Here is a 27354-nt window from a genome sequence, read left to right as displayed (position 1 = left end):
TTGCTCCTGCCATGTTGGCAATAATGAGTGAAACAGTGATAAGGAAAATATGTAGTGTCTCTTCCATTTACCGTGGCTGGTCTGTCAGCCTCAGATGCCAGGATGTGGGACAGATAATAGCCCAATCATGTGCTTTGTGGCATCACTGTTGAATGCCTTAGATAGGATTTTTAAGCTAATTTTAAAAAGATAAAGCAAGAGCCAACAATCATTTTCATTAATGAGTGATTAATCTATCAATTTTTTTATTGGCCGATTAATTATTTAGTGTATTAAACATCAGAAAATGGTGAAAAAACACCTGTCACTGTTTCCCACAGCCATAGGCGCCGTCAACAGGGTGGCATTGGGTAAAAGATGGAGGTACAATCATGAGGCTAAGCAGGAAAAAACAGTTGGAAAATTGCCATAGATTAATACATTTCATTGATGTTTGAAAGGACTAATAAAAGACAAATAAAGCTGTAGCATATGCTATGTTATTCTTAACATTTAATTTGCATGATGAGCAGCAGTGTGATTTGTTGCTTTTATGTGTTACCGGCCGTGCACACAGTGCTTTAATTATTTGATTAATAAGCACAGAGCACCATGAATTCAAATGCTTCTGAATGTTAATGCAGTTAGCACAGTAACTTGTGGCTTTATCATCTAAATTAGAATAACACAACACAATTTTTGCTATCAGCTTTGTGTGGAAATACCTCACAAGATTAAACAGCGAAGACATAAAGTGAGCGCTCTCTGAACGGGGGATGAAATGTGCTGCACTGAGGTTCGAGCTGTTTGCTCCGACATTCGAAATCTCCCACAAACTTCCAAGTGAAAGCCCAAACAACACCGGATTTATACTTTTTATTGAACGGCTCCGGATGAAATACTGGCAGAGACGGCAGCATATGATGGCTTTACCTTCAACAGTTGGCTCTGTCAAAATGTGCCTCTCGCTGAAGAAAGATGCCAAAATCTCCCGAAGAGTCCATCTGAAATCTCACACCGAGTGAGTGAGAACTGTAATTTTGAGCTTGGCATTTTAAATTTTGAGCGTGGTTTATATCATATTCGTTATATTGTTTGTTCTTCTGCCTCAATAATTATTAGCACCACCAGATAACACACAGGTTTGAAACACATTTGTAATTGCTTGTCACATATAGTGTTGCATGAAATATGACCAGTGTCCTTTGATGGCAGCCACAACTGTAAGTGCATTTCCCAGAATAGTGTGTGTCTGTTCCAAGGAATACAAAAGTCAAGTTTTCTGGAAAAATATTAATACTACTCCTCACCACATCCCATTATCTAACATTGCATAGGCCACAATATTTACGCCAAGTCGGCACCCACACCCACAGCCTAAAACCACAAAAATATTTAATAAAAGCAGCAAATCCTCACATTGGAGTTGCTGCATCCAGATAACGTGTGGCATTTTGGCTCAATTAATGTCTGAAACAATCAATCAATTACCAGAACTGCTGCTGATTAGTTTTCTGTTGAATGCCTAATTGATAATGTGCTACAACAGCTTCATGGCCAGAAGCAGAAACTTTGTTTTGTTTCACGAGGTAGCTCTTAGGTAGGATGGTGTTTGTTTGTTTGTTTGTTTGTTTGTTTAAGCCACCATCCCTAGGCTATGAATAAAAAGATATAAATAAGAAAGTGTTTAATCATCCGGACTGCACAAATATTTTTTTATTCCAAACATAGAGAAATCTAGAAAGATTTTCCAGCACAGTTAGCAGTGTTTCAGTACTGTTGTCTCACATCTCCTCCGCAAAATGCCATGCAAGTTACATCACAACGGGGCTAACATGACGAGACTACAAAGATGAAATCCTAAAACGTGTGTCCACAAGCATATCATCTGCCTGTCAGCGTGCTTCAACAAAGGCACCACTCTTTGTGGGAGAACCAAAGGGAAAAAAAAGACAGTCATTCTCATTAATTAAGGGATGAGTGGCAGAATGGAGCTCACTTCCTGGCTCTGCAGATTGAGGTTGGATTGTCTTTGATATGAGTTGCTCTCAGAATCTAATGAGGTTTTTTCTTAATCCACACACAAATGCACCATTTTAAATCTCTTTTTAGCAGAATTACTTTAAGGAATAAAGTTCCCGTGCATTTTTCGGTGACTTCTTTTAAGGGTTGCACAAGTGTTCACAAGGGATTTGCAGTGTCTTTGCCAAACCTAAAGCCATCTGGTATTACTATACAGAGTCACCTTGTCATTGATCCATGTGTGGCATGTGAAATACCTAGATTGTCTTTCTTAAAGGGAGATTCTGCTCCCTCTAGTACCCCTAGGATTAGCAGAGCTGGTGAGATGTGAGTCTCTTCTTTTCAGTATCTTTATGACCTCCTCTCATACTACAGGGAACCAAAGATAGGGAACGCGAGGATACAAGGACAGCTTAGACAAGTAATTTTGCCTTTAATTGCTCGAACCTCCCATGAGTGCTATTGCTTAAGTACTCCAAAAACTGTTGTTGTTTTCCTCCACATAATCTTTGATTATATGAAGGTCAGCATTTTTCTCTAAGCTTCTTATGAGAGAATTTGGAGCAGGTGGATTGCTCGGAGAGATGAGACAGTGTTCCCCTGCTGGAAGTTGAGAGTAAGAGTGAAGTGCCCCTTTTTTCCATCCTCTGCAGTTACTCTGCAGACCGTCTCTCAAGCCCATTTCGGCCATCTTATATACAGTAGGCTTTGTTTTTTTTTTTATTCTGCTTAGTCCTCATTTCCCAGTCTATATCAATAGCGTTATTATGTGGGGTTTTATCTGGCTAATTAACACTTCATCTTTCTGGGCGATCTCTCAGGAGGACATGGATTAAGCTTCCCTATCTCTGCACTGGAGCCACGGTGGGGTCGTCAAAGGCGTACTCCGCTCTCTGCAGATTGTGAAGGGAAAAAAAGCATTGGCATGAGGTTGTTTTGGTGAAATGATACTAAGAAAAGGAGAGGAAATATAAACATTGAATGCTGATTTATTGATGAGCTGTGGTGGTTTGAAAAACATGTAGTACACACAGTTTGGGCAAACATCTCAGTCATGAGGGCTGTACTGAAGGAAGCTCAATATAGACAGGGTTTCTTTGCATGCACTGGCTCGACAAAGCCTAAAACTCCAGTCAGAGACTGCGGCTAATAAGGCAAGAGAAGAATGCTGGCAGAAAATTACTAATGGACTAAATGCTCTCTTAGTGCCTGCAGTTTATTTCTAATGCGGCACAATAAACAATTAAACTTCATACAGCATGTTTAAACATGATACTTAGATTTTACACAGTCCCATAATGGAGAGATAGAAATCATTTTAGGTTTTGGTCAAGTCAAAGTAAAAGGAATGTTACTGATTGAAAGTAATCGTAATAAATGTTTGATTTTAAATTTTCTAGTCAGTGTTCTGAGCAGAGCAGAAAAACAGACTTGGCAGCAAATCAGGATCAAGCTTAAAAATATAATTCAAAATGTTCTGTATCTGCTCCATAAATGTGTTAATGTGTATGATCCACTGTGGAACATTTAAAGTGTTAATGTGACCCGAAGCAAACAGGAAAAACAATTTTCTGCATCACCAACTGAGGTTCCAGTGGCAAAGCGATACATACAGTTTGTTCTGCTGTACAGAAATTACATTACACGTCTTCATTTGGTGACATCACTAACGTACAGCTCAGCACCTTTGTAGAACATCACCTCTTCCTTCAGAGGAGAACCTGTGTCGCTCACAAAGATATCATCAGGAAAATAATTAGAGTGGTGCTTCTTACAGCTGATTTAGTCAAAAACTCAAACAATTTATATAAAGGTAATAAGCATGTGTTGATAGGTAGTAAGGCCCTTATAAGATGCTTATTAACAATAATCTGTAATCTGTCTATAAACTGTTAATAAATTTCTTATAAGACTGTTTATAAGTGTCTTATGACCTAACAAAAAGATAATTATGCTATACTAACACTTATTTAGTCTTATTAAAACATTAATGTAATAAGCATCTTATAAGTGCCTTATTACCTACTAATTATGGCTTATTACAAACCCAAAACTCTGCTCCAGAGCAGATTATGTGTTCAGAATAAGTTACCATGGTGATCCAGCCATGTTGAAAGACAGCCACCTTTATGACATTGAAAACTCTGGCTTCACACACAACACACCTCACTAACCCATTAATCTCGCCCCTCTGGACCCTCAAAGCGCACTGGATTGTGCCTGTTTTTGATGGATTCAAGCCCTCTGTGCAAGCATCGCAAAAGCTTATACGTATATAAGAGCTACAGTGTGTAACAAATCCCAGTATAAGCTAAATACTGTAAATTATTTTCACTGCCAGCATGTGTCAATTGTCCAGGCTATTTTATCAACAGAAAGCGGTTTGAATCGATAACCCAGCTGGCCGTAGCCTCTGGACGATTCATTTACAATCAGTTTGCATGCCTCAGCAGGCGCCATTTGGTTTGCATATACAATCAGGTGATTCATTTTAGTTGAAGTAGGGAACCTGAGTCACTGTTCGCCAGTGCTGGAGCAGCAGTGTATGAATTTCAGAGGTCTTGTTGTTCTGGGCTCACTCTCATTATATTTTAGTGCTGAAAGTCAACAGATGAAAGTCTGGGTCAACACTCATTAAAACAACGGCCAGAATCCCCATGCTACATAAACGGAGGGTGAACGGGTAGAACGCAGACCTGTCAATAATTGTTGGGGAAGGTTATATCTACCTTTTGACTTTCCTCACATTGCAATAGAGAGGGGATAAACTAAAAAAATCATTTTGTTTTTTTATGGTGCAGAAACACAATCTGCCTCAGAGCTTCGACTGGCTCGTGTGCAGTTCTCATAACGCACCTCTGGTTTTTTGATAAAGCACTTATGAGACAGTGTTTTTGTCTGAGCCCACGTCATCGAAGGAGATAAATCCTAAATGGGTAAACTGAAGTGACTTTGCTCTGGCAGTTTTATACAAGAGTCTGTACATTTGAGAGCCATAAATCAAGAGCTGTGTGGAGGGAAAAAAATCAAAGAATGAATTGTTGTAAGATGAAATTGTGTCTTGCTGAAGGTGTAGTTACACCAGCACACATTTTAAACCTGTGAAATACTGTCCTCTCAGTCTCTAAATCAGGTTCACCTTCATGGATGTCCTACCAAAACAAGTATTTGAAAGAACTATGCTATTTCAAAAATGAGAAAAATGACCCAAGGTTGAGGCTAGGGAAATTGTTCTATTGCTTATTCTTCTTTGACTCGTGGTGAAAATGGGATAGAGTTTTGAAATGCTACATATAGAGGAGACAGAAAGGCCTTGGGAAACACATGGCGCGATAACAGATTTAATCCGTTCAATGCCAGTGAATTTCTGTTTAAATAGGAATGGCTGTTGCAGTTCAGGACACCATTATTAGACGACCTTGCAAGTGATATTGAAATTAAAAAAAAAATCTTGTCATTGTCAGCATCTTTATAAAGATTACAGTTTTTTGAGGCTGTTGCTTTCTTTTCTTTTCTTTTCTTGTTTTTTATAAACACATAAACATATTTGAAAAGATGTCTTAATTTGGCTCTTGGTGACAAAGTTTCTTAATGACCTTAACTTAGTTGTGTTCAACCTCTGATGTTTGAAACAAAGTTAGCTGGCTAGGTGAGGAAGCTAAGCTAAGAAAACAATGGCACAAATAACAACCTCACGATTTAAAGACAGATGGCATCGTCCATCGCCCCAACTCCAACAGGTCGTCTGTACAGGCACCTCACTGTGACCTTCATTTACCTTTTTTGTTAGGCGGCGACCTCTAGTGGTCATAGCAGGTATGAGCGGAGAGTGAGAAAGACTGCCTATGGACGAGACATTCACATAGGAGACTGGCGTTCATGTCCCGTGTGAATTTAAAGGTCTATGTTGAGTAATTTAAAGTTTTACTTACTAAAAGTTGCGTTACATACATGACTTTTGTCACATGACTCCCATAACATAACACAAACCACGATCTTATCCAAAACAAAATCAGGTAGTTTAGGTCACTAAACCACACTGTTGCCGTTTCACAAAGTTAAACACGTGTTTAATGTTACGTTAATTACAGCATCTGACTTCCGGTCTGGAAAGCCTGTTGACGGTACTCTCAAGTGGTCTATATATCATTTTGGGAGTCATTGGCAATCCACATACTCTATTGTTTAGATATAATAATGTGTATAAGAACCATGCATTCAAAGAATTACGTGCCAGTCTCTTAAAGTCATAAAATAGGTCGATACACAGTCAACATACATAGATAACCAAGTTTTAAAACTGAAACTGATTTGATATTTCAAAATTTAAATATAGGCTGATATTGTTTTCTTCTTACTATTCTTTTACATAAACAAATAATACAAACAAGCACTTTTTGCTAAGGAGCCGCTAAAGAACTATGAAAATTATGTGTGCAGATTCTGACGTTTTGCAGTTGTAAAACAGACTTGTGCTCTCTGGTGGACAGATTGCTATGATTCTAAGCTATTTCAAATATATTTTTGGCATTTGCAATTTCTTAGCACTTACACTGATGCCAGTACATCTGCAAGTAGGGAATAACTGCATGGCCAGTTGATGGCTAAATTGCCCGTGCATGTTGGTTCTAAGAGTGTCAACATAATTCTGTTCTTTTGTATTCTGTCCAAGATGGGTTTTTTTTCCCAACAATGCCAGGTCTTTTTCAGCCTAACAACCACTTCTTGGTAATTCTTCCAGTACATAGATACTGACATGCAACAATAATGAATGTTGAAAACAATTGTTGCAGCTCTCCTTTGTCAGTTTGTCTGTAATCTACGCTTTTATCCACTAAGGCAACGGCAGTATCCTCCAGTGTCTGATCCCAGTGCATTAGTGTGGCATTTCCCGCATCGGGGTCACATCTCTATCAGCTAATTACAGCTCATTTCTCTTTAAAGGCCTCACTGTGAGCTGCAGGGCCGGCTAAGCAAAGGGGACATTTTCTTCGCCACACTAGGAGGAAAGCCTGTAGATGCCAGTCACAATTAAAGTCAATATGGCCCTGAGCCGCTCCACACTGTGCCCATCACACTTCCTACCAGCCAATAAGATACAGCTTAAATTATTCATTATGAAATTAATGCATGTTTCCATGTTGGTTCCCTTAATTGAAGAACCAGTGTAGCTTGCAGTGGAGTCGTAGCTATTAAAGCTACGTCCTACAGATATATATGTTGTATATGGATGAGGTGATGTAGCGGTTGTTCCATAAGCCAGCACAGGAGCTCGTTCAAATACAAACACACACCCAGGGCAACTGCCAAATCCACTCACTTCATCTAAGGGAAAAATTTATTCACTCACAAATTGAGTGAGAAGAGTAATATGCTCAAGCTCCCCCTCGCAAAACGTTCATTTACCCTCCCTCCACCCTTCAATTAATTTTTTTATTTTCTTTTGGAGATATCCAGTAGGGTTCTTATGCAGAATTTAACAATTTTAATATCCTCACCTTTCAAAAAAAAAATAACGATTCTTCCCCAACAGCACTACTTGAGGACTGTTGTGATTTCCATAAGTACTGTCATTCTTGAATTAAATCTGACACGATGTCTTACGCGCAGCAGAAGAGGTAAGGTCTTGATTTAGCTGCATAATATTAACTCGCCACTCATGAATGATTAATTTGGAGCAAAAATCTGGATTATTTAAATAAGTTTGGATGCTCTGGCAGGATATGCGAGAGAGCTGACAGAGACTTTCTTGTTTTGTGTTTGTCCTTCAGTCTGATGTTGTTAACTTCAATCGGCTGTCATATGTTAAAATAAAAACATATAGAAAGTGATCACACTCAAAATAAAACCTTTAATGTGATTATTTTAACAACTGAAGGAGTCACACAAGTGAGTAATTCAGGTAGCTACTGAGTCTCATTTTAAATTGAAGTTTAGTTTGATTCTCTTACAGCTGCCTTTTTAATTAAAATTGGATTTAAAATATGCAAAAAAACAAGTAGATGTCTCATGTAGGTGAAGGAAAAAAATGGATGATTGCATAAGTAAATGTTTTCATGGCTGCTCATCAAAGCAGCCATGGGGGGACGTGTTATTTTCCTAAGCTCCTTTGCTTTTTGCACAATAGCCTGTGAATTCATTACAATAATAATGGTGAGACCTCAGTGTTTCTTCCTAATCAGAAGCTGGTGGTTGCATTATGCTCAAGACGGAAAAGGTTTCTTAATTTTGGATGAAGAAGAATTGAACAACACTAGTTCACAGAAGACAAATGTGGATCTTTACTACGAGTTATCTTAACTGTTATGTGGGCACTTTATACTATGTAGTGCAAACAATCACAGCGTTTTTTTTTCCTTTCAGTCTGAGCGAAGCAACTTTGAAGAATGAGAAGTATTTGGGGCTATTTTCACTGAAGTTTTAATACTGCCTCAGGGACTATTTTGTGTACTGAAGATCTAAAGCAGAGCTTAAACACCATGAACAATTAATTTGAAATAACCTTTAATAAGCTCATATCTGCTACAGAGATATAATTAACTGAATATTGTTTGTAAAGAGCAGCAACATATGCCTTTTTGGTGTAAATATCTGCTTAATTAGGCTCAAACACACAGTTAGGCACAGTTTTGTATTCTTTCAAATACCTCATTAATTGTTTAGGCTGTTATATGTTTAAATAAATCATTCATAAATCACTTTAATGATCAGATATCAAACTTGTTGGCAGTGTTATGTGGATCAACTAATCAATTAATCAGCAACACTTTGATAATCATCGTTAATAAATGGTAAATTAATAGTTAATTAAACTTTGATTAATAGTTATTCCTCTGTTAACAAACATCTAAATGATAATTAATTATGTTAACTATTAGTAATGCTTTAATTTATGTTATTTTATTTTATTTGTGTTATATAAAAAAATTATATACTGTATCATACCTGATAAGAGACGATCACAATTACACTGTGATTACAGTAGTAAACTTTACTGTTGTGCACATTATAACATTTTATGTACTATATGAAATATTTGTTAATGATTCTGAAATTATTTTTAAACCTTTAAGAACCTTAATGTTAACTTTTGTTATAATTATGATGAAGTAATAGTTTATAAGCCATCTATTAACATTATTCAATGCTATTATTAAGTATGTTGTTACATCATTGCAACATAATGTGATGTTACATCACATTGCATCACATCACGTTATGTTAAATCATGTTATGTTTCGTCACTTTATGATACGTTACATATGAGTGGTTAACAAGCACTGTGAAGTGCATCTATAAACATTATCTGGATGGCCATTATAAACCTGCATATGATGTCTATAAAACTTTACAATTACTTTATAAAGCACCTTTAAACATTATGTGGACTTTTGTTAAGAGTGAAGTAACTAAAGTTTAATAAACTATCAATTCACCCTTTATTAATGACAGTTATAAAGTGTTACTGATTAATTAAATAGTCATTGCAGCAGTCTGAAGCATCTTAGGTCTAAGCCTTTTTACCATTTTATAGCCATTTTTTTTTGTAACAGTCAGTGAAACAAAGTTTGTCATCTGAAAATTTAATAAAATATCTCCAGAACTTCTGAGTGGAAAAAAGAAAAAAATCTTCTTTGGCCAATTGCTTGAAACAGACTTTCTTAAAGCACCTCATGGGGCCTTGTTAGTGCTGGCCTTTCAGTCTTGCAAACTAAACAAACTAGAACAAGCCAGGTTCAGCCCACACGCTAAAGCACTCATCCAAGATGAGGATCCAGTATAAAATTCACAAGAACAAGCCCTGTGACCTTCAGCGGTTATTGTTTCTCCTGCCTTTATTGCCATGGCTGCGGTGTTTTTCAGTTTTGCCAGTGTAGCAGCGAGTGGTGCTCCGGAGCACTGAAGGTTGGCATCTCCTGCGGTGTTTGGAGAAGAGTCCATGTGTGACCGCGTGCCCCCGCGACACAATCGCCTCGAGTCCTGAAGGCTCTGTCAGCAAGTTGTCCCCAACCCGAAAGATCAGGACTCAGAGTGTAAGGGAGGGGGGTGCACAGCTTTATGGGGCAAAGCAATACACAGACAAACATACATTTTGTCTGTTGGAGTGTGTGTGTGTGTGTGTGTGTGTGCGTGTGTGTGTGTGTGTGTGTGTTTGCAGCAGGCCTCCCGCCTGTGGAGCATTTTCTCTGAGCCTTGGGGGGAAAAAAGGAAACGGCCATTCCAGCAGCTCTCTCTGGGGGAGCTCAATCTTTCACAATCTGGCTGTTCTGCTTAGTTACTTTCTGCTCTCAAACACTCAAGATGCAGTGCAGCTGCTTCAATACATACATCTGATTTTTAATCACTCACTACTGTGTCATTCCAGTTTGTTAATGGGTTAAAAGGATTAAGTCTTTTATTGTTATATTCCATAAGGCCGTGTATTTCTAGACTGTATTTAATAATAACTTAGGGATGTTAATGATCAATTATTAATCAGTTAATTGCCATTAAGAATGAATAATAGTGCCTCATTAGACATTGTTTTGTCTGGCAGAGCCATTTGTGAAATAAGAAAAGTAAAACTTAGATTTAAGTGAGAAAAAAATGTGAGAATGTGCATTTTTTAAAAAAATCTTGATTAATCAAATGTTAGGGAATAATACCAACATTTTCATTAAAAAGAACAATGTATAGACTCATATAAACATAATGCCTTTCAGTCATCAGTAGAAGTGTGTGGTGGTGGTTGTATGTGAGACCCCTGCCCTCTGCCTTTATTTCCTCATTTTCTCATTATCATGTCATGCATGAGACGTTTAGGTCCAGCCCAAAACATCAGTATTTTATGTCCTGGCATTCATGAAAAATCCTACCTCTGAGAGCTGTCTAGCCAAATCATTACCAAGGATTTGTGGAGAGCAAATAGAAACAGGAACCAATCACCAACTATATTGCTAATCAATTAAGTGGAGTAATTATTTGATTCTATCTTCTTAAATCTAAACATTTTCTGTCTTCTTTCAGTAAACTGAATATATTTAAGTTATCAGTTATTCGAGACAATAACTGACAGATGAATCAGTTAATCAAGAAAATAATTGATGGATTAATCAACAATGAAAATAAGCATTAGTTGTAGCCCTGATTTGGTATATGTGTCCCTATTTGTAACCAGATGCCTCAGGACTGGGGCGATTCATCCATGTAATAGATGTCATCAATTACAAAAATACGTTGATTTGCGTATTTTGCATGGACGCATCGTTATGAACTATTGCGCCTGGTCAGAGCACAGATTCACCTGGAGAACAAGCTGCAGAGAGCAAGTCTCGCCGTGATCATCTGAAGTGTGGGAGTATTTTAAACAGAGGTACAACAGTCTCTCTTTCTTTAGCTCCACAAACTGGAATTGACTTTTTTTTTCCTCTGACCAACAGTGATCGTCTTACCTGCACATGACTCCAGTATTGAAATAACTTCATGTCATAACCAGTTCTTTAAGTCAAAACTTCAGTGAAGGGTTGACAGTGATTGGTTATTCAATTAATATGCATCGTAGCTTCTTTTCATTTAAGGTCCAGTATTTTTCGGATCAGGCATTTGACATGGAGTCTTTTAAAATATGACACCATTATCACAGTTCTAATTTGCTTTGTGTGTCTATTTTTCAGGATTATTGAATAAAATATAAAAATATCAATGAGACAAGTCTCAAAATAATCATTAGTTTCAGCCCTAAAATACCTGCAAACCTGATCATCAGCCTCAGCTGCACTTTATCTTCAGTGCTAATCAGCAAGTCAACATGGTGAACATGGTACAGTGCACCTGCTAAACATCGACATTTAGCATTGCTATTGTGAGCATGTCAGAATTCAGATGTTAGCATTTAGCTCAGAGCACCGCTGTGCCTAATCAGAGCCTCGCAGAGCTGCAAGCTGCTCGATCCCCAGCCTAGTTAGTTTGAAATCAACAAAACTTCCAGCAGCACACAGAAGAAACAGACCGACAAGAGAGACAAAATGACGTGCCACTTCAGAATCACTGTTTTACCATAATCAAGTTCCATTTGATCGTATTTTTTTAACAGATAAAGCGTCAGTATTCGGTGAATGCTTTTCAGTTTACTTGTTTGCACAGGCTGCGGATTTCACTTCACTTCTGCTAATGTGCTTGATAAGCTTCAAATGCACAGAAAAAACTGAGCTTAACATGAATCACAGTCAATGTCAGAACAACTTTGTCTTATATTGTTGCACTTTAGAGTGCACTCTGAGGGAATGTGATCAAGGTTATATCAGAGAGATTAAATTGGTTGCTTTCAGAGCGAGAGATAAATCGATATAAAACTGATGTCAGGCATTAATTGTTTTGATACAGGTTATATGCTGTCTGTCTCTGGTCGTACAGGCTGCATTAGAGTGAAGTGATTTAAGTGACATTATATTAATAGCTTACTTTCCTGTTGTAGCTGAGTGAAATGAACAGTGAAGGCACCTGTGAAGCTCTCATATCCAAAATGCTAATTTGTTTTTCTTAGAGACCATACCGCCCACGCTCGGTTCAGCTTAAAAATTATAATGGTTCTAATGAACAAGATTACTTTTAGATAACAGATATATTATTCATACACACAAAAAAAATCTGTGATGTAGTCAATCACATGGCTTTCTATAGTTTTTCTTTCAGATGGTGATAAAATATAGAACTGGTAGTACTATTTGTCACAGTCACACATGCTGAACGTGAGTGTCAGTCTGATCTGGCTTTGATTAGAACATGATATCTGATTTTTTTTTTTTTCCCCTAAACACAACCATTGGCAGGCTTCTTTTTTTTTTCTTATTTTTTGGATGTTGCGGGAGAAGAGTGGGTTCTCATTAGGCGAATGCTGATCTGAGTCCTTCCAAAATCTCTTTATGAAAGTCTGACGTTCTGGAGGCTGTTCCTCTTTGAAAACACGTCTCCTTAAAAAAAGAAGAAGAAGAAAAAATTAATGGCGATTCTCTGCGACAGAGCTGGGGAGATGAGGCTAATGAGCTTTATAACGATGTGAGGACACACACTCGCGCTCTCACACACAACACCCCACCACATCTGTAAAAAAAAAAAAAAAAAAAAAAAAAAAATGACCCAAATTAGGAGCCTGGGTGAACTTGGGTGCAAGGAAACAGCACTTTTACATTTTTAACAACCACAATCAGTTGACTACTGATCTCTGCGTCATGTGGACTATTTATCTATGCACAGGATTTTGCCGTCATTATTAACAATTTGTTTGTTTTATTTAAAAAGTCACACTACTGGCTGACATTTCCTCTTGAAGGTAAATCAAACTTAATTTATGCAGATTTCTGTCCAATTTATTTAATTAGTATTTGAAATGATGAAAACAATGAAGAAACTAAGCACAAAAAGAGGAGATACAAAAAAAACCTGTGACCACAACAACAACAGGCCTACATTTAATTCATTCATTTCCCTAATACCTCTCCATCAACAGCCTGTGTGAAAATAAAGAAATAATCAATAAATTGATGAATAACAGTGTTTTAGGACTGACAGTATCACCTCTGGATCAGAAAACTTTTCATCAATACAAGAAATGTTATACATCTTTACCCGATTTTAAACAATTCTTGGACAAGAGTTGAGTTAATTCAAAATTCAAAAGTATTTTGAAATATTAAGTCATTATTTTGAGAAAGTTTCAACTTTTATTTAAATACTAAGTCATTCCGACAAACTGACAAATTATTTTGAGATATTGACCGATTATTTAGAGAACAAATTCTCTTTATTTTGAGAAAAATTCTCATTATTTTGATATACGAAGTCTATTTTAAAATTCAAGGTAACTTTTTTGAGATGAGTGAATATTATATTTTATATTTTGAAATACTAGTTATTATTTTTAGATACTAGTCATTATTTTGAGATGCTAACTCTGCTAACTTTTATTTTGATATAGTAAGTCAATATTTTGACATGCTAACTTATTATTTTGAGATGCTAACTCAATTTTTTGAGACAGTTTCTCATAATTATGACTTACAGGATCTTTCTTATCACATTGAGTACAGCAGAGAGAAAGGAAACAAGCACTGCCATAAAAATATGAGAAGTGTTCCTAATATTTTGTCCACCCCATTTATATCAGTGAGGTTAAACTAAATCTATTAGTAACACATCTTTTTATGTTTTTTTAATTTCCATGTGCACATGCTGCTGAATGTAAATGACTGTTGATTCTTTCCTTGTCACTCTAAATCTTTTCTTACACTAAGTATTTTAGCTGCATCTAGCATCAGTAAGCAGAGCACCTGCACAGAATCAGAGCAAATGACCCCTTTTGGAGGTGAAGTTCAGGAGGGACATGTAGACAGGTTTCATGGCAGAGTTTCGTCAGGACAACAGCTGGCCACTGTAGGAATTCTGCACCTTGTTGCACCAACCAGCTTCATCGCCTGGATTAGGGCTTTGCTGTCCATCTGTCGGGCGTCGGCTTACATTTAAGCCCTGCCATTTCACAGGCCCGGCTCCAGCCAGCTATCCCACCAGGCAGCTTAGCTTCTCAATGACACAAGGGTAACCTTTCTCTCGAAATTCAGCTAGACGACATTATAGCGGTGTGAAAGCGATCTTACTCGGGGAGCTAAAGGTCAGACCCTCCTGGTTAAGATGGATTTAGCCAAAATGTGGCTGTCAATATATATGTTATCTGTTATAACTGTGAATGAGAACCAGTAAGCATCTTAAGAAGCAGTTGAGCTTATAATCTTGGCAGCTGGGTAGAATGTTTTTTCATTTTTAGGATGCACAGATAATTTTGAAATGATAATAACACGGTACGGCGTCGGTTAAAAATTAAAGACACCAAAAAAACATTCTGCCCCTTATGAATTTGTTATATCTACTTAAGGAGGAGATCTGCTCACTGCAAATTGTCTTGGATAGACTATTACCGTCATACAAATAGTACAGTAAATAACATTCTGCAGCTGGGTCTGCCCATTCAGGATTAGCCAGGCGGCTGACTAAGCAGTTTGCAGAGGAATGGGCTTTAAAGGCTTTTAACACTTTGTGCTGCAGATAACGTCAGCATCATGCAAGGGATTTCCCATAAGCTTACAGGTATTTAACTATGGTATTTAACAAGGCTCAGGAGTGATGTCTTGTGACAGGTAAACCAAAACGTTGGGTGATGGTTAAGTCCTAACAATACCCCTCCCCACTTGTGTTTGATTGTGCTTATTGTGGAGAACTTAATGATGACGGACAGCCCCATTCAGGCACAAGGAACGAGATTTAGCGGAGCGATAGCGCCTTAACCTACACGTGGACAGAAAGTAATTAAAACGGCATACCACAAGTAGGCGCACAAAAAACATGTTAAACATGGGTTTAAAAACAGCGAGTCAAAAATATCTTCATCCTTCTCAGAGAGACCCTACCCAGAGACTCAGAAGTATTAAAAACGGTGCCTTGATCTTTTCATGAGGCTTGTATTCATGATATAACTGTTAGCTTTAAAATATAGAGGACCAAAGATAAACTGCAGAAGAAAGAAATTAGATGCTCAGTCACAATTTAATTAAAATTTGCATTAATTGATAATAAATAGTCTAGAAATGGCAGTAATTGTGCCTCACTTCACATTTCTTTATCTGGGGAGGAACTTTTGTAGAATAGGGGCATTTGAGCATTTGAAATTGTTAGCATTTAAGGAAAATGCACAAAATTTGCAGCCTCGAATGCAAAAATAAGTCGTCCCTCCGGTGCTCTTCAGTGTTTGGATCCAAAGTTTAGAACTGTTAAAGAAATTGGAGGAACACAATGGAGAAGCGATTGCAAAAGCCTTTAATAACTCATGGCTATGTAGTCATAGTAACATGCATTTTAGCCTTAATGGCTTAAACACACCTCAGATTTCTTCAACAATTAAAGAATAGATTCTATTTTCTGATAAACACCAATTTCGTGATTAGATGGGGCTCCAATCTTTATTAGGTTCCAGATTCAAAACATGAAAATGTTTTGAGGAAAGGAGGTTGAACGAAACCCTCATGTGGCAAATGTTTCTTCATTTGAGACACAAGTGCTCAGATTTTATTAAAACTTTCCAGTGAACTTCAGGGTTTCCCCGAGGATGACTGCTCTGGGGAGGCAGACGGCTTGCCGGTGGGGGAAGGACTGATGGGCTCAGGGCTCCAGTCAGAGCAATTGGATTTCAGCTCTTTACTGCATATCTCTCACTCATTACCGATAGCCAGAATTAACTAAAAACATTCAAGGACTGTAAAATGAGATCAGTATACTCTCTGTGTGACTGTGTGAATACTGAACAACTGTTGCAGTGACCATCTTAACTGTGTAGTAGCAGTAGCAGATTATATGTAACTGGATTACATAATTAAGAAACAAGAAAAGGTAACTGCAGTCGATTACAGTTTCAGAACAAAGTGGCATAATCAGATTAGATATACATTTAGTAAAAATAGGGATTAGGGATAAGTGTGCATAATATGCGCATTAAAAAGGAAGGAAGAGCTGGAAAATTTAAAAAAAAATAATTCACCTAAGAACAATCATAAAATATTATAATGGACTAAACAATTTCACCACATTTGGTATTGAGGTAATCCCAAAGTGACGGAAAGTAATCAACGGTGGTGGAAAGAGCACTGAAAATCTGTTCTCGAGTACAAGTACTGTTACATTACTCAAATATTATGCAATTACAAGTGAAAGTACAAAAGTAATACTCAAGTAAAAGTACAAAGTACTTGTCACAAAAGTTTCAGTTACTTTTAACTGTTCATGTCACTGTCACGTCTCCACAATATGGTTACAAATATTGTGTTTTTTTCGCTCATTTTGATTTTTTTGATTGCTTTATTTTTGTCTTTTTTTTTCATTTTAAGTTTTTATTTCATTATTCAACAAATGTCTGGTTAAAAAATCTGAACGGGAATTAATCGATCAAAGTCTCTGAATATGAAAAATTTAAAACAACAGCGTGTTTTTGTCTTTGAAGGGGAGGTATAGGGGTCCCGTAGAGCGAAGGTAAGACGACGACACTGAAATTGACTTAGAGGAAGTGTAACCAATTAACCAAGTGGGACCAATTAACCATCACAGATGATTATTTTGTGCAAAGGGACGCAAAAAAAATTACTTATCAGGCATTTAATTATGACTGTACATCCACTGATGAGATGGTTACTCTTATGCCGCTCTGTGGTAACAAGAGCATAGGGCACCATCTTCCTCCGATATGAAGCAGCATCTTCAGGATCCCAGTGGATTCTGTCATAAAGGCATTAATCTTGCCATTCATTGATCTAGTTATTACTGGTCTTGGACCGGTGGGTCCTCATTTATTGAGCACCGTTGTCTCACTTCTCCTCGACCACATTCATTTCTTTGAGAAGCACGCCCCTCTCACTTCACCTCAATTAATGTAATTCTCCGGGAGCTCACTGGAGTGCTGATTGGAATGAAGAACTGCATTCAGACTACATGCCTGCGAGGGAATGATAACACCAGATCATTAACAAAACAGAGCCGCAAATGTTTACCAGTGGATGGCATTCTTCATCTTAATGCGTCCCCGTCTTCACCCGTTTCCCCTGCACATTCGCCGCCGAAGCCATGTGCAATAAATGTCGGAGCTGTGCCGTCATGAAAAAAACATGGGCGCGCATTTTGAGGGAACGACTGTGAAAGCTAGGGTAACATTGTCTCTTTCTAATGGATCCCGAAATTGAATTTGATCGTGACTGTGTTATGATTGAGTAATCAAGTGCGGTGTTATTTTATGGGGATTTTGACCCTGTGCAGAGGAGTTGCATGGGCTCATTAAGAAGCCCAGCTGGGGTGCTGAAGTTGCAGTCGTGGAGCTTTACCAACAAGGGATTATGATTTGATGATTTTCCTGATTGGGTTTCACTGTCAGTAGTAATAGAGTTGAACATAATAACATCTCATTGACTGATATCCAATATGCAATATCCGCATGATAGAGGGTGACAGATGGAATTGAGCTTGTGATCAGGCCACTCCTTCTTAGGTGTCTTAGCACACCACACAAAGCCCCTCACCTCCATCTCGCAGCGCTCAGCACTGACTTGATCAATGTGGGTTAAGGAGTAAGAATGATTAAGTATGGCTGGAGGCAGGGAGGAGCACAGCAGGCTCTGGTGCAGGTCTCTGATCTCGAATGTACCATCATCTCTGCCTGTTTTGAAATCACTTGGTTTCACTTGATTACAGATGGTATCATCAAATCCCCAATTTGAACTCTGACCTTGGAGGGAATAAAATGAAATTGAGTGAAGTAAATCTAACCCATAAACCCCTTCTTTTGATGAGTCTGATGTCCAGTTGTCTGTTGGCTCAGTGGGAAAAAGTTATTAGCGGTGACCACAATGGTAGTAACATGTCACCCCATAATTAAGTGTCAACCATATTATCACAGATTTCCGCCCCCCTTTTCTCTACAGTCTCAATCTGTCACATATAATGCGGTCCATGAAATCTGCCGAAGCATAAAAGTGTGCTTTATCCTCCATCGCAAACATTCTGTGAAAAAAGCACCACGTGACCAGCTAGCAATCGACTTTAAAGACAAATTTGGAGCAGGAGATGAAACTGCATACCACTGGCGAAATTCTATGTGTTGTGACAACAGCCGTCACGCGGAGACAGGAGTCCCCCCTGGAGACACATCTTGATGAGTGCGAATTAGATGTGAAGGATTTTGTTCCTGTGTTTTTTTTTTTCTTGCACATTTCATCAAGTGAATTACAACCCAACTGCGTGTGCCTGAATGTTAGAAATAATGTCCTTTATGTGAAGATGATTCCTGAAAACCTTAATCATTACTCTTTAAGTCAGTCACTACTAAACTCTTCATGCAATTAATATGTCAGCATAATTGCCTTCAAATCAAAGTATAAATGCACCTATATTCAACTCGCTTCATAATATAAATGGTGCCATCATGGGTCTTTGCATATAACTGGAAATTCTGAATTGATAAAATCAATTGTTCATAGCATTGTTAGTGGATAGGCTGGAGGCATGTAAACAGAAGGCATCGAAATTAAATACGGTTTGTTTTTTGCTCTTAAACCCCGTATTTATCTCTCTGTATCCAATTACCTGGTGGCGTATGGTCTATATTTTATCGTAAAAGATTGTGTGAGCCGAGTGTCAGCCACAGCACATACATCACACTTGCCACCATCAGTCTTTGATTGCATCCTCCTGCTACTGCTGCTCCACCTCCCTCCCCCCTACTGTTTTTTTTTTTCTTTTTAACTCACACAGCAAATTCAGGCTGGAAGCAGGGAGAAAAGAGTGGGGGTGAAAAAAAAATACTTTATGGTACAAGAACAAACCACAGATGTGCTCAGCATATGTGTCTGTGACACAGCATGAATTGGATTACCGCCTGAAAAATGCTGTTAATTCCACTTGAAGCCGCGGCCCTTCACTTTATATCACGGTGATAGCATTGACTGATTGATCGTAGCAAGGTGTGCAGTGGAAGCGGTGCTCAGCATTCCACAGCAGATACAGCGAGGGTGCAGTGCAAGATTTATGTAGATTACTAGAATTATTTAGCCTTTGATTTTCTCGCTAGAATCCGTACTTCTTCTTCTATATGGCAAATAGGTCTCATAATGGCGTGCATTCACAGCGACATTTGAAATGCCTTTTACGGTTCTGTGCAGAAAAGTGAGTGATGCAGAATTCAAAATTGTCAGCACTCTCAATTATGCTCGCACATACCTTATTTCCTCATAACCGCCCACCTCTAATAATCTTCTGTGTCATGAATATTGCAGCAGGATTCATGCTCTGTGTCCTGTTAGGAATTTTGTCACACAAGAAAGGCATCCTTTCAGCGCTCATGATTGGCAAACTAACAATCTGGCAGCAAATAAGACAGGAAAGTGTTTTAACACAAGTTCGTAACACTGTCCTCCACTTTCACCACATAAAATGTGAAACTGCTGAACTTAGCAGAGAACAGCATATTTGAATATGAGCCCATAGCTCAATGATATCAAACCGTGCCATACAACCTCATTTGAATTTTCTCATATTGTCTGTGTTGGAGCTGATGTATTTTAATGTTTTACAATCTGCAGTGAATTTCCCTAGTGTTTAAAAAAAAAGAGCTGACAGTTATTTGAAATGGTGGGTAGTCAAAATCATCAGTGTAACAGTTGAATGTATTCATGTTGGAACTAAATGTTTTTCTTTATTTCTGTGTCTCCCCAGGTAACCGATAAGATGGCGGCCGGGGAAGCGACTGGGCACAGCTACCTGGTGGCTTGCTGGCAGCCCATTCTGATCCTGATGTTGGGCACCGTGCTGTCTGGCTCCACCACAGGCTGTCCATCCCGCTGTGAGTGCAATGTTCAAGAGCGCTCTGTGATGTGCCACCGCAAGAAGCTCATGACAGTTCCTGAGGGCATCCCCGCAGAAACGAAACTGCTGGACCTCAGCAAGAACCGCATTAGAACCATCAACCCGGACGAGTTTGCCAACTTCCCCAACCTGGAACACCTGGAGCTTAGTGAAAACACGATCTCCACCATTGAACCTGGAGCTTTCAACAACCTTTACGGCTTGCGGACACTGGGGCTGCGTAGCAACAAACTTAAGCTGATCCAGCTCGGTGTCTTCACGGGCCTGAGCAATCTCACGCAGCTGGACATAAGTGAGAACAAGATTGTCATCCTGTTGGACTACATGTTCCAGGATTTGTACAACCTCCGGTCTTTAGAGGTGGGCGATAATGACCTGGTTTTCATCTCCCACCGGGCTTTTCATGGCCTGAGTAGCCTTGAGCACCTGAGTCTTGAGAAGTGCAACTTGTCCTCTGTGCCAACAGAGGCTTTTACCCACCTCCACAGTTTGATCACTCTGAGGCTGCGCCTCCTCAATATCAACGTCATACGGGATTACTCCTTTAAACGGCTCTATCGGCTGAAAGTGTTGGAAATAGCCAATTGGCCATACTTGGATACGATGACCCCAAATTGCTTGTATGGATTAAACCTCACCTCGCTGACCATCGCAAATGCCAACCTGACCACAATTCCTTATGTAGCCCTGAGGCACTTGGTTTATTTGCGCTTTCTTAATCTGTCTTATAACCCTATCCATACCATTGAGGGGAATAAGCTCCATGATCTTTTGCGTCTGCAGGAATTTCACCTGGTAGGAGGAAGACTGGCAATGATTGAGCCCTACTCTTTCCGTGGTCTAAACTACCTGAAGATTCTAAACGTGTCTGGAAATTCTCTTAGCACTTTAGAGGAGTCCGCTTTCCATTCAGTTGGCAACCTAGAAACCCTCGCCTTGTATGATAATCCCCTGGCCTGTGACTGCCGACTGTTATGGGTTTTCCGACGACGCTGGAGACTGAACTTCAACAGGCAGCAGCCTACCTGTGCCTCCCCCGAGTTTGTCCAAGGCAAAGAATTCAAAGACTTCCCGGATGTTCTGCAGCCAAACTACTTCACGTGTCGCAAGTCTAGGATTAGGGATCGCAAACCCCAGCAGAAATTCGTTGACGAGGGAGCCATCGTTCATTTCGCTTGCCAAGCAGATGGAGATCCTGCTCCAGTGATAATGTGGCTATCACCACAGAAAAAGTTTATCACCACCAAGACAATTGGAAGGCTCTCCGTGTTGCCAGATGGTACCCTTGAGGTGCGCTATGCCCAGATTCAAGACAATGGTACATATGTGTGTATAGCTAGCAACGCAGGCGGAAATGACACCTCTCTTGCTCACCTGCACATTCATAGCTACTCGCCTGACTGGCCACACCAGCCCAACAAGACTTTTGCCTTCATCTCCAACCAGCCCACAGAAACTGGTGCTAACGGTACAAGACCCAATGTCCCTTTCCCCTTTGATATAAAGACACTGATCATTGCGACCACAATGGGCTTCATCTCTTTTCTCGGTGTCGTCTTGTTTTGCCTGGTGCTGCTCTTCCTTTGGAGCAGAGGTAAAGGCAACACGAAGCACAACATCGAGATCGAGTACGTGCCACGGAAATCGGACGCTGGCATGAGCAGCAGCACAGTGGATGCTCCTCGCAAGTTTAACATGAAAATGATTTAACGGAGCTGTGGAATTTATTAATTTTGAACTCCAAAATAAGACAAATGGAAAAGAAGACATTTTCTTTCCTCTCCTACAAACCTGTGGATCCTGGTCTGTTAACATAGAGTAATATGTTTTTTTCCTGACTGAAGTACTAGAGAGGAGGGCAGTTCCTGACTTTCACAAGTGAGAGGGAATGAAAGCACACAGTGCATTGGTGGTTTCTACGCGGCCTGTGGGGACGTTAATTGAAAGTCAGATTTGTCATAAGCAGTTCATATTCCTGTGGATTTATACTGGGAAAAATACATCAGAAAAGAAAAACACTTCAAACAGCCAGGATGTGAGGGGCACGTCATACTTTGGCCATCGCTGTTTTTTGTCTGTATTTTTTATTTAGTGTTTGTTTTTCTGTTTCCAAGGTTAGATGTCAAGTTATGAATGAGATTTGTATGGGTTGACGAGCACATTTATACAACGTTGATGCATTTCAAGTACATCATCATTACAATATGTCAGTGTTACATTTGTAAATGCTGTGTGATACATATGGTCTTTTTCTTTCTTACAGTGATGATTGTCCTGTAATCCATCAAATGTATATCTGTGTCACAATACCAGATAAAAATTGAAATGAAAAAGTACGCCCCAGTTATTAATTAGAAGAAATACTCAACATTGTATGAAACAATTATATTAGAAGAAATACAAAGCTGTTAGCCATGTACTATATAAAACTTAATTTGAATGTCAAAGCAGCTAATTCAAAGCCCTCCTCTTGACCAAGAAAGTACAATGAATTGTACTGTAAAACAGTTTACATCGGTCATTATGTGACCTGAAAAACAATTTACTAGTACTATTTATTCATACCAATTCACAGTACTGCACTGTAAAAATAATTCCATTTTAAGACTGATATAAAAATATTTAGTGATGAACAGTAGCAGGAAATCCTGTTGTTAAACGTGGGTCTTAATATAGGATTTAGCATCGGGGAAATGCTCTGATAAAGCCCTTTGAGGCCAGTATCTGATATCAGTATCAGTGTCACTCATCCCTAATTTGCAGATGTAACCCAGGCCACGCTCACACATGGATTTAGGGCATGATACAGAAGGAAATGTGAGATATTGTTGATATGATGCTCTGCGCAAACAATAGATGCAGCATCTAACCTAAGGTTTTTTGCGATCAAACAGAATAGCTGGAATTGGTATTATGAGCACTTATCCCTGACTTTTTAAATTGCATTTCAAAAACTATTATGTAATGGTATTATTTTGTGCTCAACATGATTGTGAGGAATAAAAGTCGTGGTGCTCATGTTTTTTGGATACAATGTGCTCTTCAAACTGTAGAATATTTCTTTCATTGTTGGTTATTTTTCTTGATTGTTTTATGAAATCAATGATTTATTTATGCCGATGCTCCCCCCCCATCAAAGCCATGGAAATATTACCTTCCAGGATCATTTACAGGTTTGCTATTCCCCAGAAATGTGCATTGTTTGTCAGGGGAAAAAGAACTGCGCATATTATGCTCCCAGTTGGCCCTGCATATAAAATCTGAGGTTACAGCCTTACCTTCTCAAGTACACACTGTGGACAGCTGGGCTTGGCAAACGTGTGTGAGGATAAAGGCTAAGTTATTTATGATGGATGACATTACAGACAGCGACACAGTAATGGGCTGGAAGTATGGACAGAATATGCAGATGGGTGGAGTGACACAGATGGTTTCACCCATGGAGCAATCTGAAGCAGCTTTGGTGTAATCCGTTTTGCATAAAGGAAAAAAAAAAAACACTGGATATGGCTCATGGTTCTCCCTCTTGCTGATTATGAATGCTCTCTTCGTTCAAAGTGTGGCTACTGTACCTAGCCTTTTTTGATCCCGAGTGATCCCGGGATTCTGTTTTTTCTGTTTCAGTTTCTCCTTTTTTTTTTTTTTTTTTTTTTGACCCTGGACTATATTGACCATGTAGTCCAAGCCAACTTTTTACTAAAAAAAAAAGGTACTAAAAAAGAAATCTATGGAAAATACATTCAAATTGTTCTGTGCAATAAAGGTAATATGCAGATTTTTTTTTTAATTAACAAAATTTTGTTGATGTTGAATTGTTGAGAATATGGTATGTTGTATTAAACAATCTATGGACTTTTTTAAACACATGATGGTCCTATCTTGATTTTAAAGGTGCGGTTAGTGAGAACTTAGACAAAAATAACAGCTGTGATAACTGATGGATAAATGATCACTGCATAAATATTTCCACTTTACATCTCCATGAATTGTAGGGTTGGAAGAAAAAAGTTGATTCTCCTAAGTTAAATAATTCTTCGTTTCCTGATTTTTTTTTTTATTGCAAATTATTTTTTTTTAATATATATAAATTAGTGCGTAGTCTGTTAGCTTGACACTAACATATAATGGAAATTCCCATTAAGGCGCTAAGGGAAATCAGCATGGTGAATGCAGCAATATTATCTTAAACAGACTGATTTTATTTCACATGCTTAACTCTTCACACTGACCTCAAAAGGTCAAAATACAAACTCAAATTTCCCAGTGGGTTTAAAATGCAGCCACAAGCTCTATTAATTTGGCCTAAGAACTTATTTTATTTATTATTTACTTATGGTACTACCTTGCTGAGCAGGAACAGCTGAAATTTGCAATAAAATTTATTTTATTTCTGAATTTTATATGCAGTATCTTAATGATACTGCTGTAATAAAACTCAAACACTGACTGATGTGATGCACATTGTTTTCAGAAATATGGCTCTATATATAAACAGTCTCTAGAAGTGTATGATTCAATTTTTTCCCATGGTCTAGTTTTTAAAAAGCAAATTAAAGTCACAATAAATTGTAATATCAAATCGCAATGCATGTAGAATCGCAATACTGAAGAATAGCAATGCATATTCCAGGTATTGTGACCGTATTGTATTGTGAGATAAGTGTATCTTCCCTAATAAATACAGATGTGCTACAGATAAACACAGATTTATGACAGAGTGAAAGCAAAATATAATTCCCCTGTAATACCCCTGTGATGCATTGCTACCCAAGCGCAAGATAAACTCTAGCTGAACATTTGGGTGCATTTCTTATGTATCAGTGGCCAAATTAGCAATTTAATGTTTGATTTCTTTGATTGAATACCTCATTAAATGATGATGCAGACTGCAAGGTAATTTAGCATCATATGTTTCAGCACTAATTACTTGTTTACAGGGGCACTGGTAGTTCACTTGTTCACTTGCTTTGCCTCTAAACGTTCATTAACCACCATTAGTAAAGGATCACAGACATTAAGATATGTTCAGGGAATATTTTTAATTTTACGCTGCGCATTTGTAATCTTTAAGAGACAATATTGGTGAAGCAATTAGTTAGTGAACTTCAAAATGAAACAAAAAATAGTCACTGTTTAACACGGAATAACCGTTTTATTCTTGGATGTCTCTTAGCGAAACATGAGCAAATTAGGTTACCCTTTGAAGGTTATGGGAAATGACCAGGGATACGACCAGGACAGCCTAGTTTCATAAAACGCGGAGCTGCCCTGCATTAAGTTTGGATCTGTGTCCCATTCCTTTTTATTCCACATCGTTGCTTCCTTGTTTAGGACTCCATGGGGAATTCTGACGTTCTTTTTTTTTTCCTCAAGCTGCATCAAAGCATGCTCATTTATCTTCTGACTTGAAAACAGACAGGCAGTATAGAAGAGGAGAGAAGCTATTCTTGAGGCCTCGGAGCCCTGGGGAGTAATGGAGACATCCATTGTTTTCGTTCCTCAGATATTAGATCTGTGCTTAAAATTCTAGGTCAGGAACAGGCTGATGGATTCTGACACCGTGCGACAAGTCGCCTCTCCTCAACTGAGCATGAAAATACAGACACACCTCTGGGTGTTCCTTGCACTCATCCAGATCCATGTGCTTAATGACATCTGGGAAACGCCGCATGTAAGCAAACAAAAGTGTGAATTTGCTGTTGGCGGCGCCTCTGTCACACAATAGAAGCTACAGGATGCCCAAAATAAAAAGCAAGTCATTTGAGATTTATGTTTATAGACTTGGAATACGAAATCATGGCTGGGAGTTTCTCATATCCATATCAAAGGGCTCAATTTAAGCCCTTATGTAGGTCTGTGTTTCCATATTATACCTACTGTATGTTAATTCATCTATTTAAGTCACTGTCAGTCAAACCGTCCACACTTTAGCATTCCTGGTGAATTTCTTAAATCATGCGCTAGTTTGTTTGATTCTACAAATTCGATATGACTTCTGATTTTAAGGTCACGATTTGATGCAATTTTTCAGTGTTACCTGACAGCTGCGCCGTTGATTTGTAAAGATCGCTGGATTTATACCTCTGCACTTTCAAATTCTTCTTTAGAAAGTCTATGGTATCGAGTGTGATATAACAGCCGGTAAGCTACACTGTTCGTCCTTGAAGTGTTATTTTCTCTCAGACACGCTGGACAATGCAAGTAGACAGGGCTGCAGAGAAAAAAAAACTGAGAATGAATGATTCTGCCTCTGCCTTGATTTGATTATTGAACCTGAAAGCTCATTTCGACCAATTTTGGATCTAATGTTAAAATTATGACACACTTACTCCTGGAACAGGTATAACTGGACTGGAAATCAAGAGTACTTTTCATTAAATTTGAAATGCCACGTCTGACTGAAAGGGCGCATTACACTTCAATTAGGAAACTGCATCAAACAGCATATTGTAAATTAGTGATACAATTTATTCTGGCACTGTCTCCCTGATACTTTGGCAAGCAGCATAACATAAACCTTATAATGCTTTTTAAGTAGATGTATAATAACAGGCCGTTTTATCAACCATAACTCTATGATTTATCCATATAATGTCAAATTCATTCTTGCTTCAACACACTATAATTGCTGGAATTATATAAATCTAGTGTGTTATAAACCATTTATTAATGTTCATTAGCTTATAAACTTTAAAGCTGCTACAATTAACTATTTTGGAGGCCCTGATGGACAAAAATAAGAGTATTTCCACCATAATAACTAAAAAATATAACATCAAACATTGTTGTGCTAGGTCAGCACACCACTCAGTGTAACTTTGCTTGTGAAAATGTAAACACGTTTCAGTTGATTTCGAGGAGAATTCAACCTGGTGGCAGACATTAAAAACAACTAGAATCGCAGTATGGCCAAGTGCAATCTTCAAA

At 38.4% G+C, this 27354-nt stretch overlaps 1 protein-coding gene across 2 annotated transcripts in view; it reads left to right on the top strand.

Annotated features, from left to right (window-relative positions):
- lingo1a (leucine rich repeat and Ig domain containing 1a) overlaps window positions 1-24293 on the top strand; it is a 177262-nt gene extending 152969 nt beyond the window's left edge. For both annotated transcript variants that reach the window (XM_084734747.1, XM_084734746.1), the window contains one exon: window positions 20278-24293. In XM_084734747.1, coding sequence (XP_084590873.1) covers window positions 20290-22137 — 1848 coding nt within the window. In that variant the 5' untranslated portion in view covers window positions 20278-20289 and the 3' untranslated portion in view covers window positions 22138-24293. The remainder of the gene's footprint in view (window positions 1-20277) is intronic.
- The last annotated feature ends 3061 nt before the right edge of the window (window positions 24294-27354 follow it).

Source organism: Lutjanus erythropterus, chromosome 13 (assembly GCF_056507025.1).
Source record: "Lutjanus erythropterus isolate fLutEry1 chromosome 13, fLutEry1.hap2, whole genome shotgun sequence".
Classification (NCBI taxonomy): Eukaryota; Metazoa; Chordata; class Actinopteri; order Lutjaniformes; family Lutjanidae; genus Lutjanus; species Lutjanus erythropterus.
This window is presented reverse-complemented; position numbering and strand designations above follow the sequence as displayed.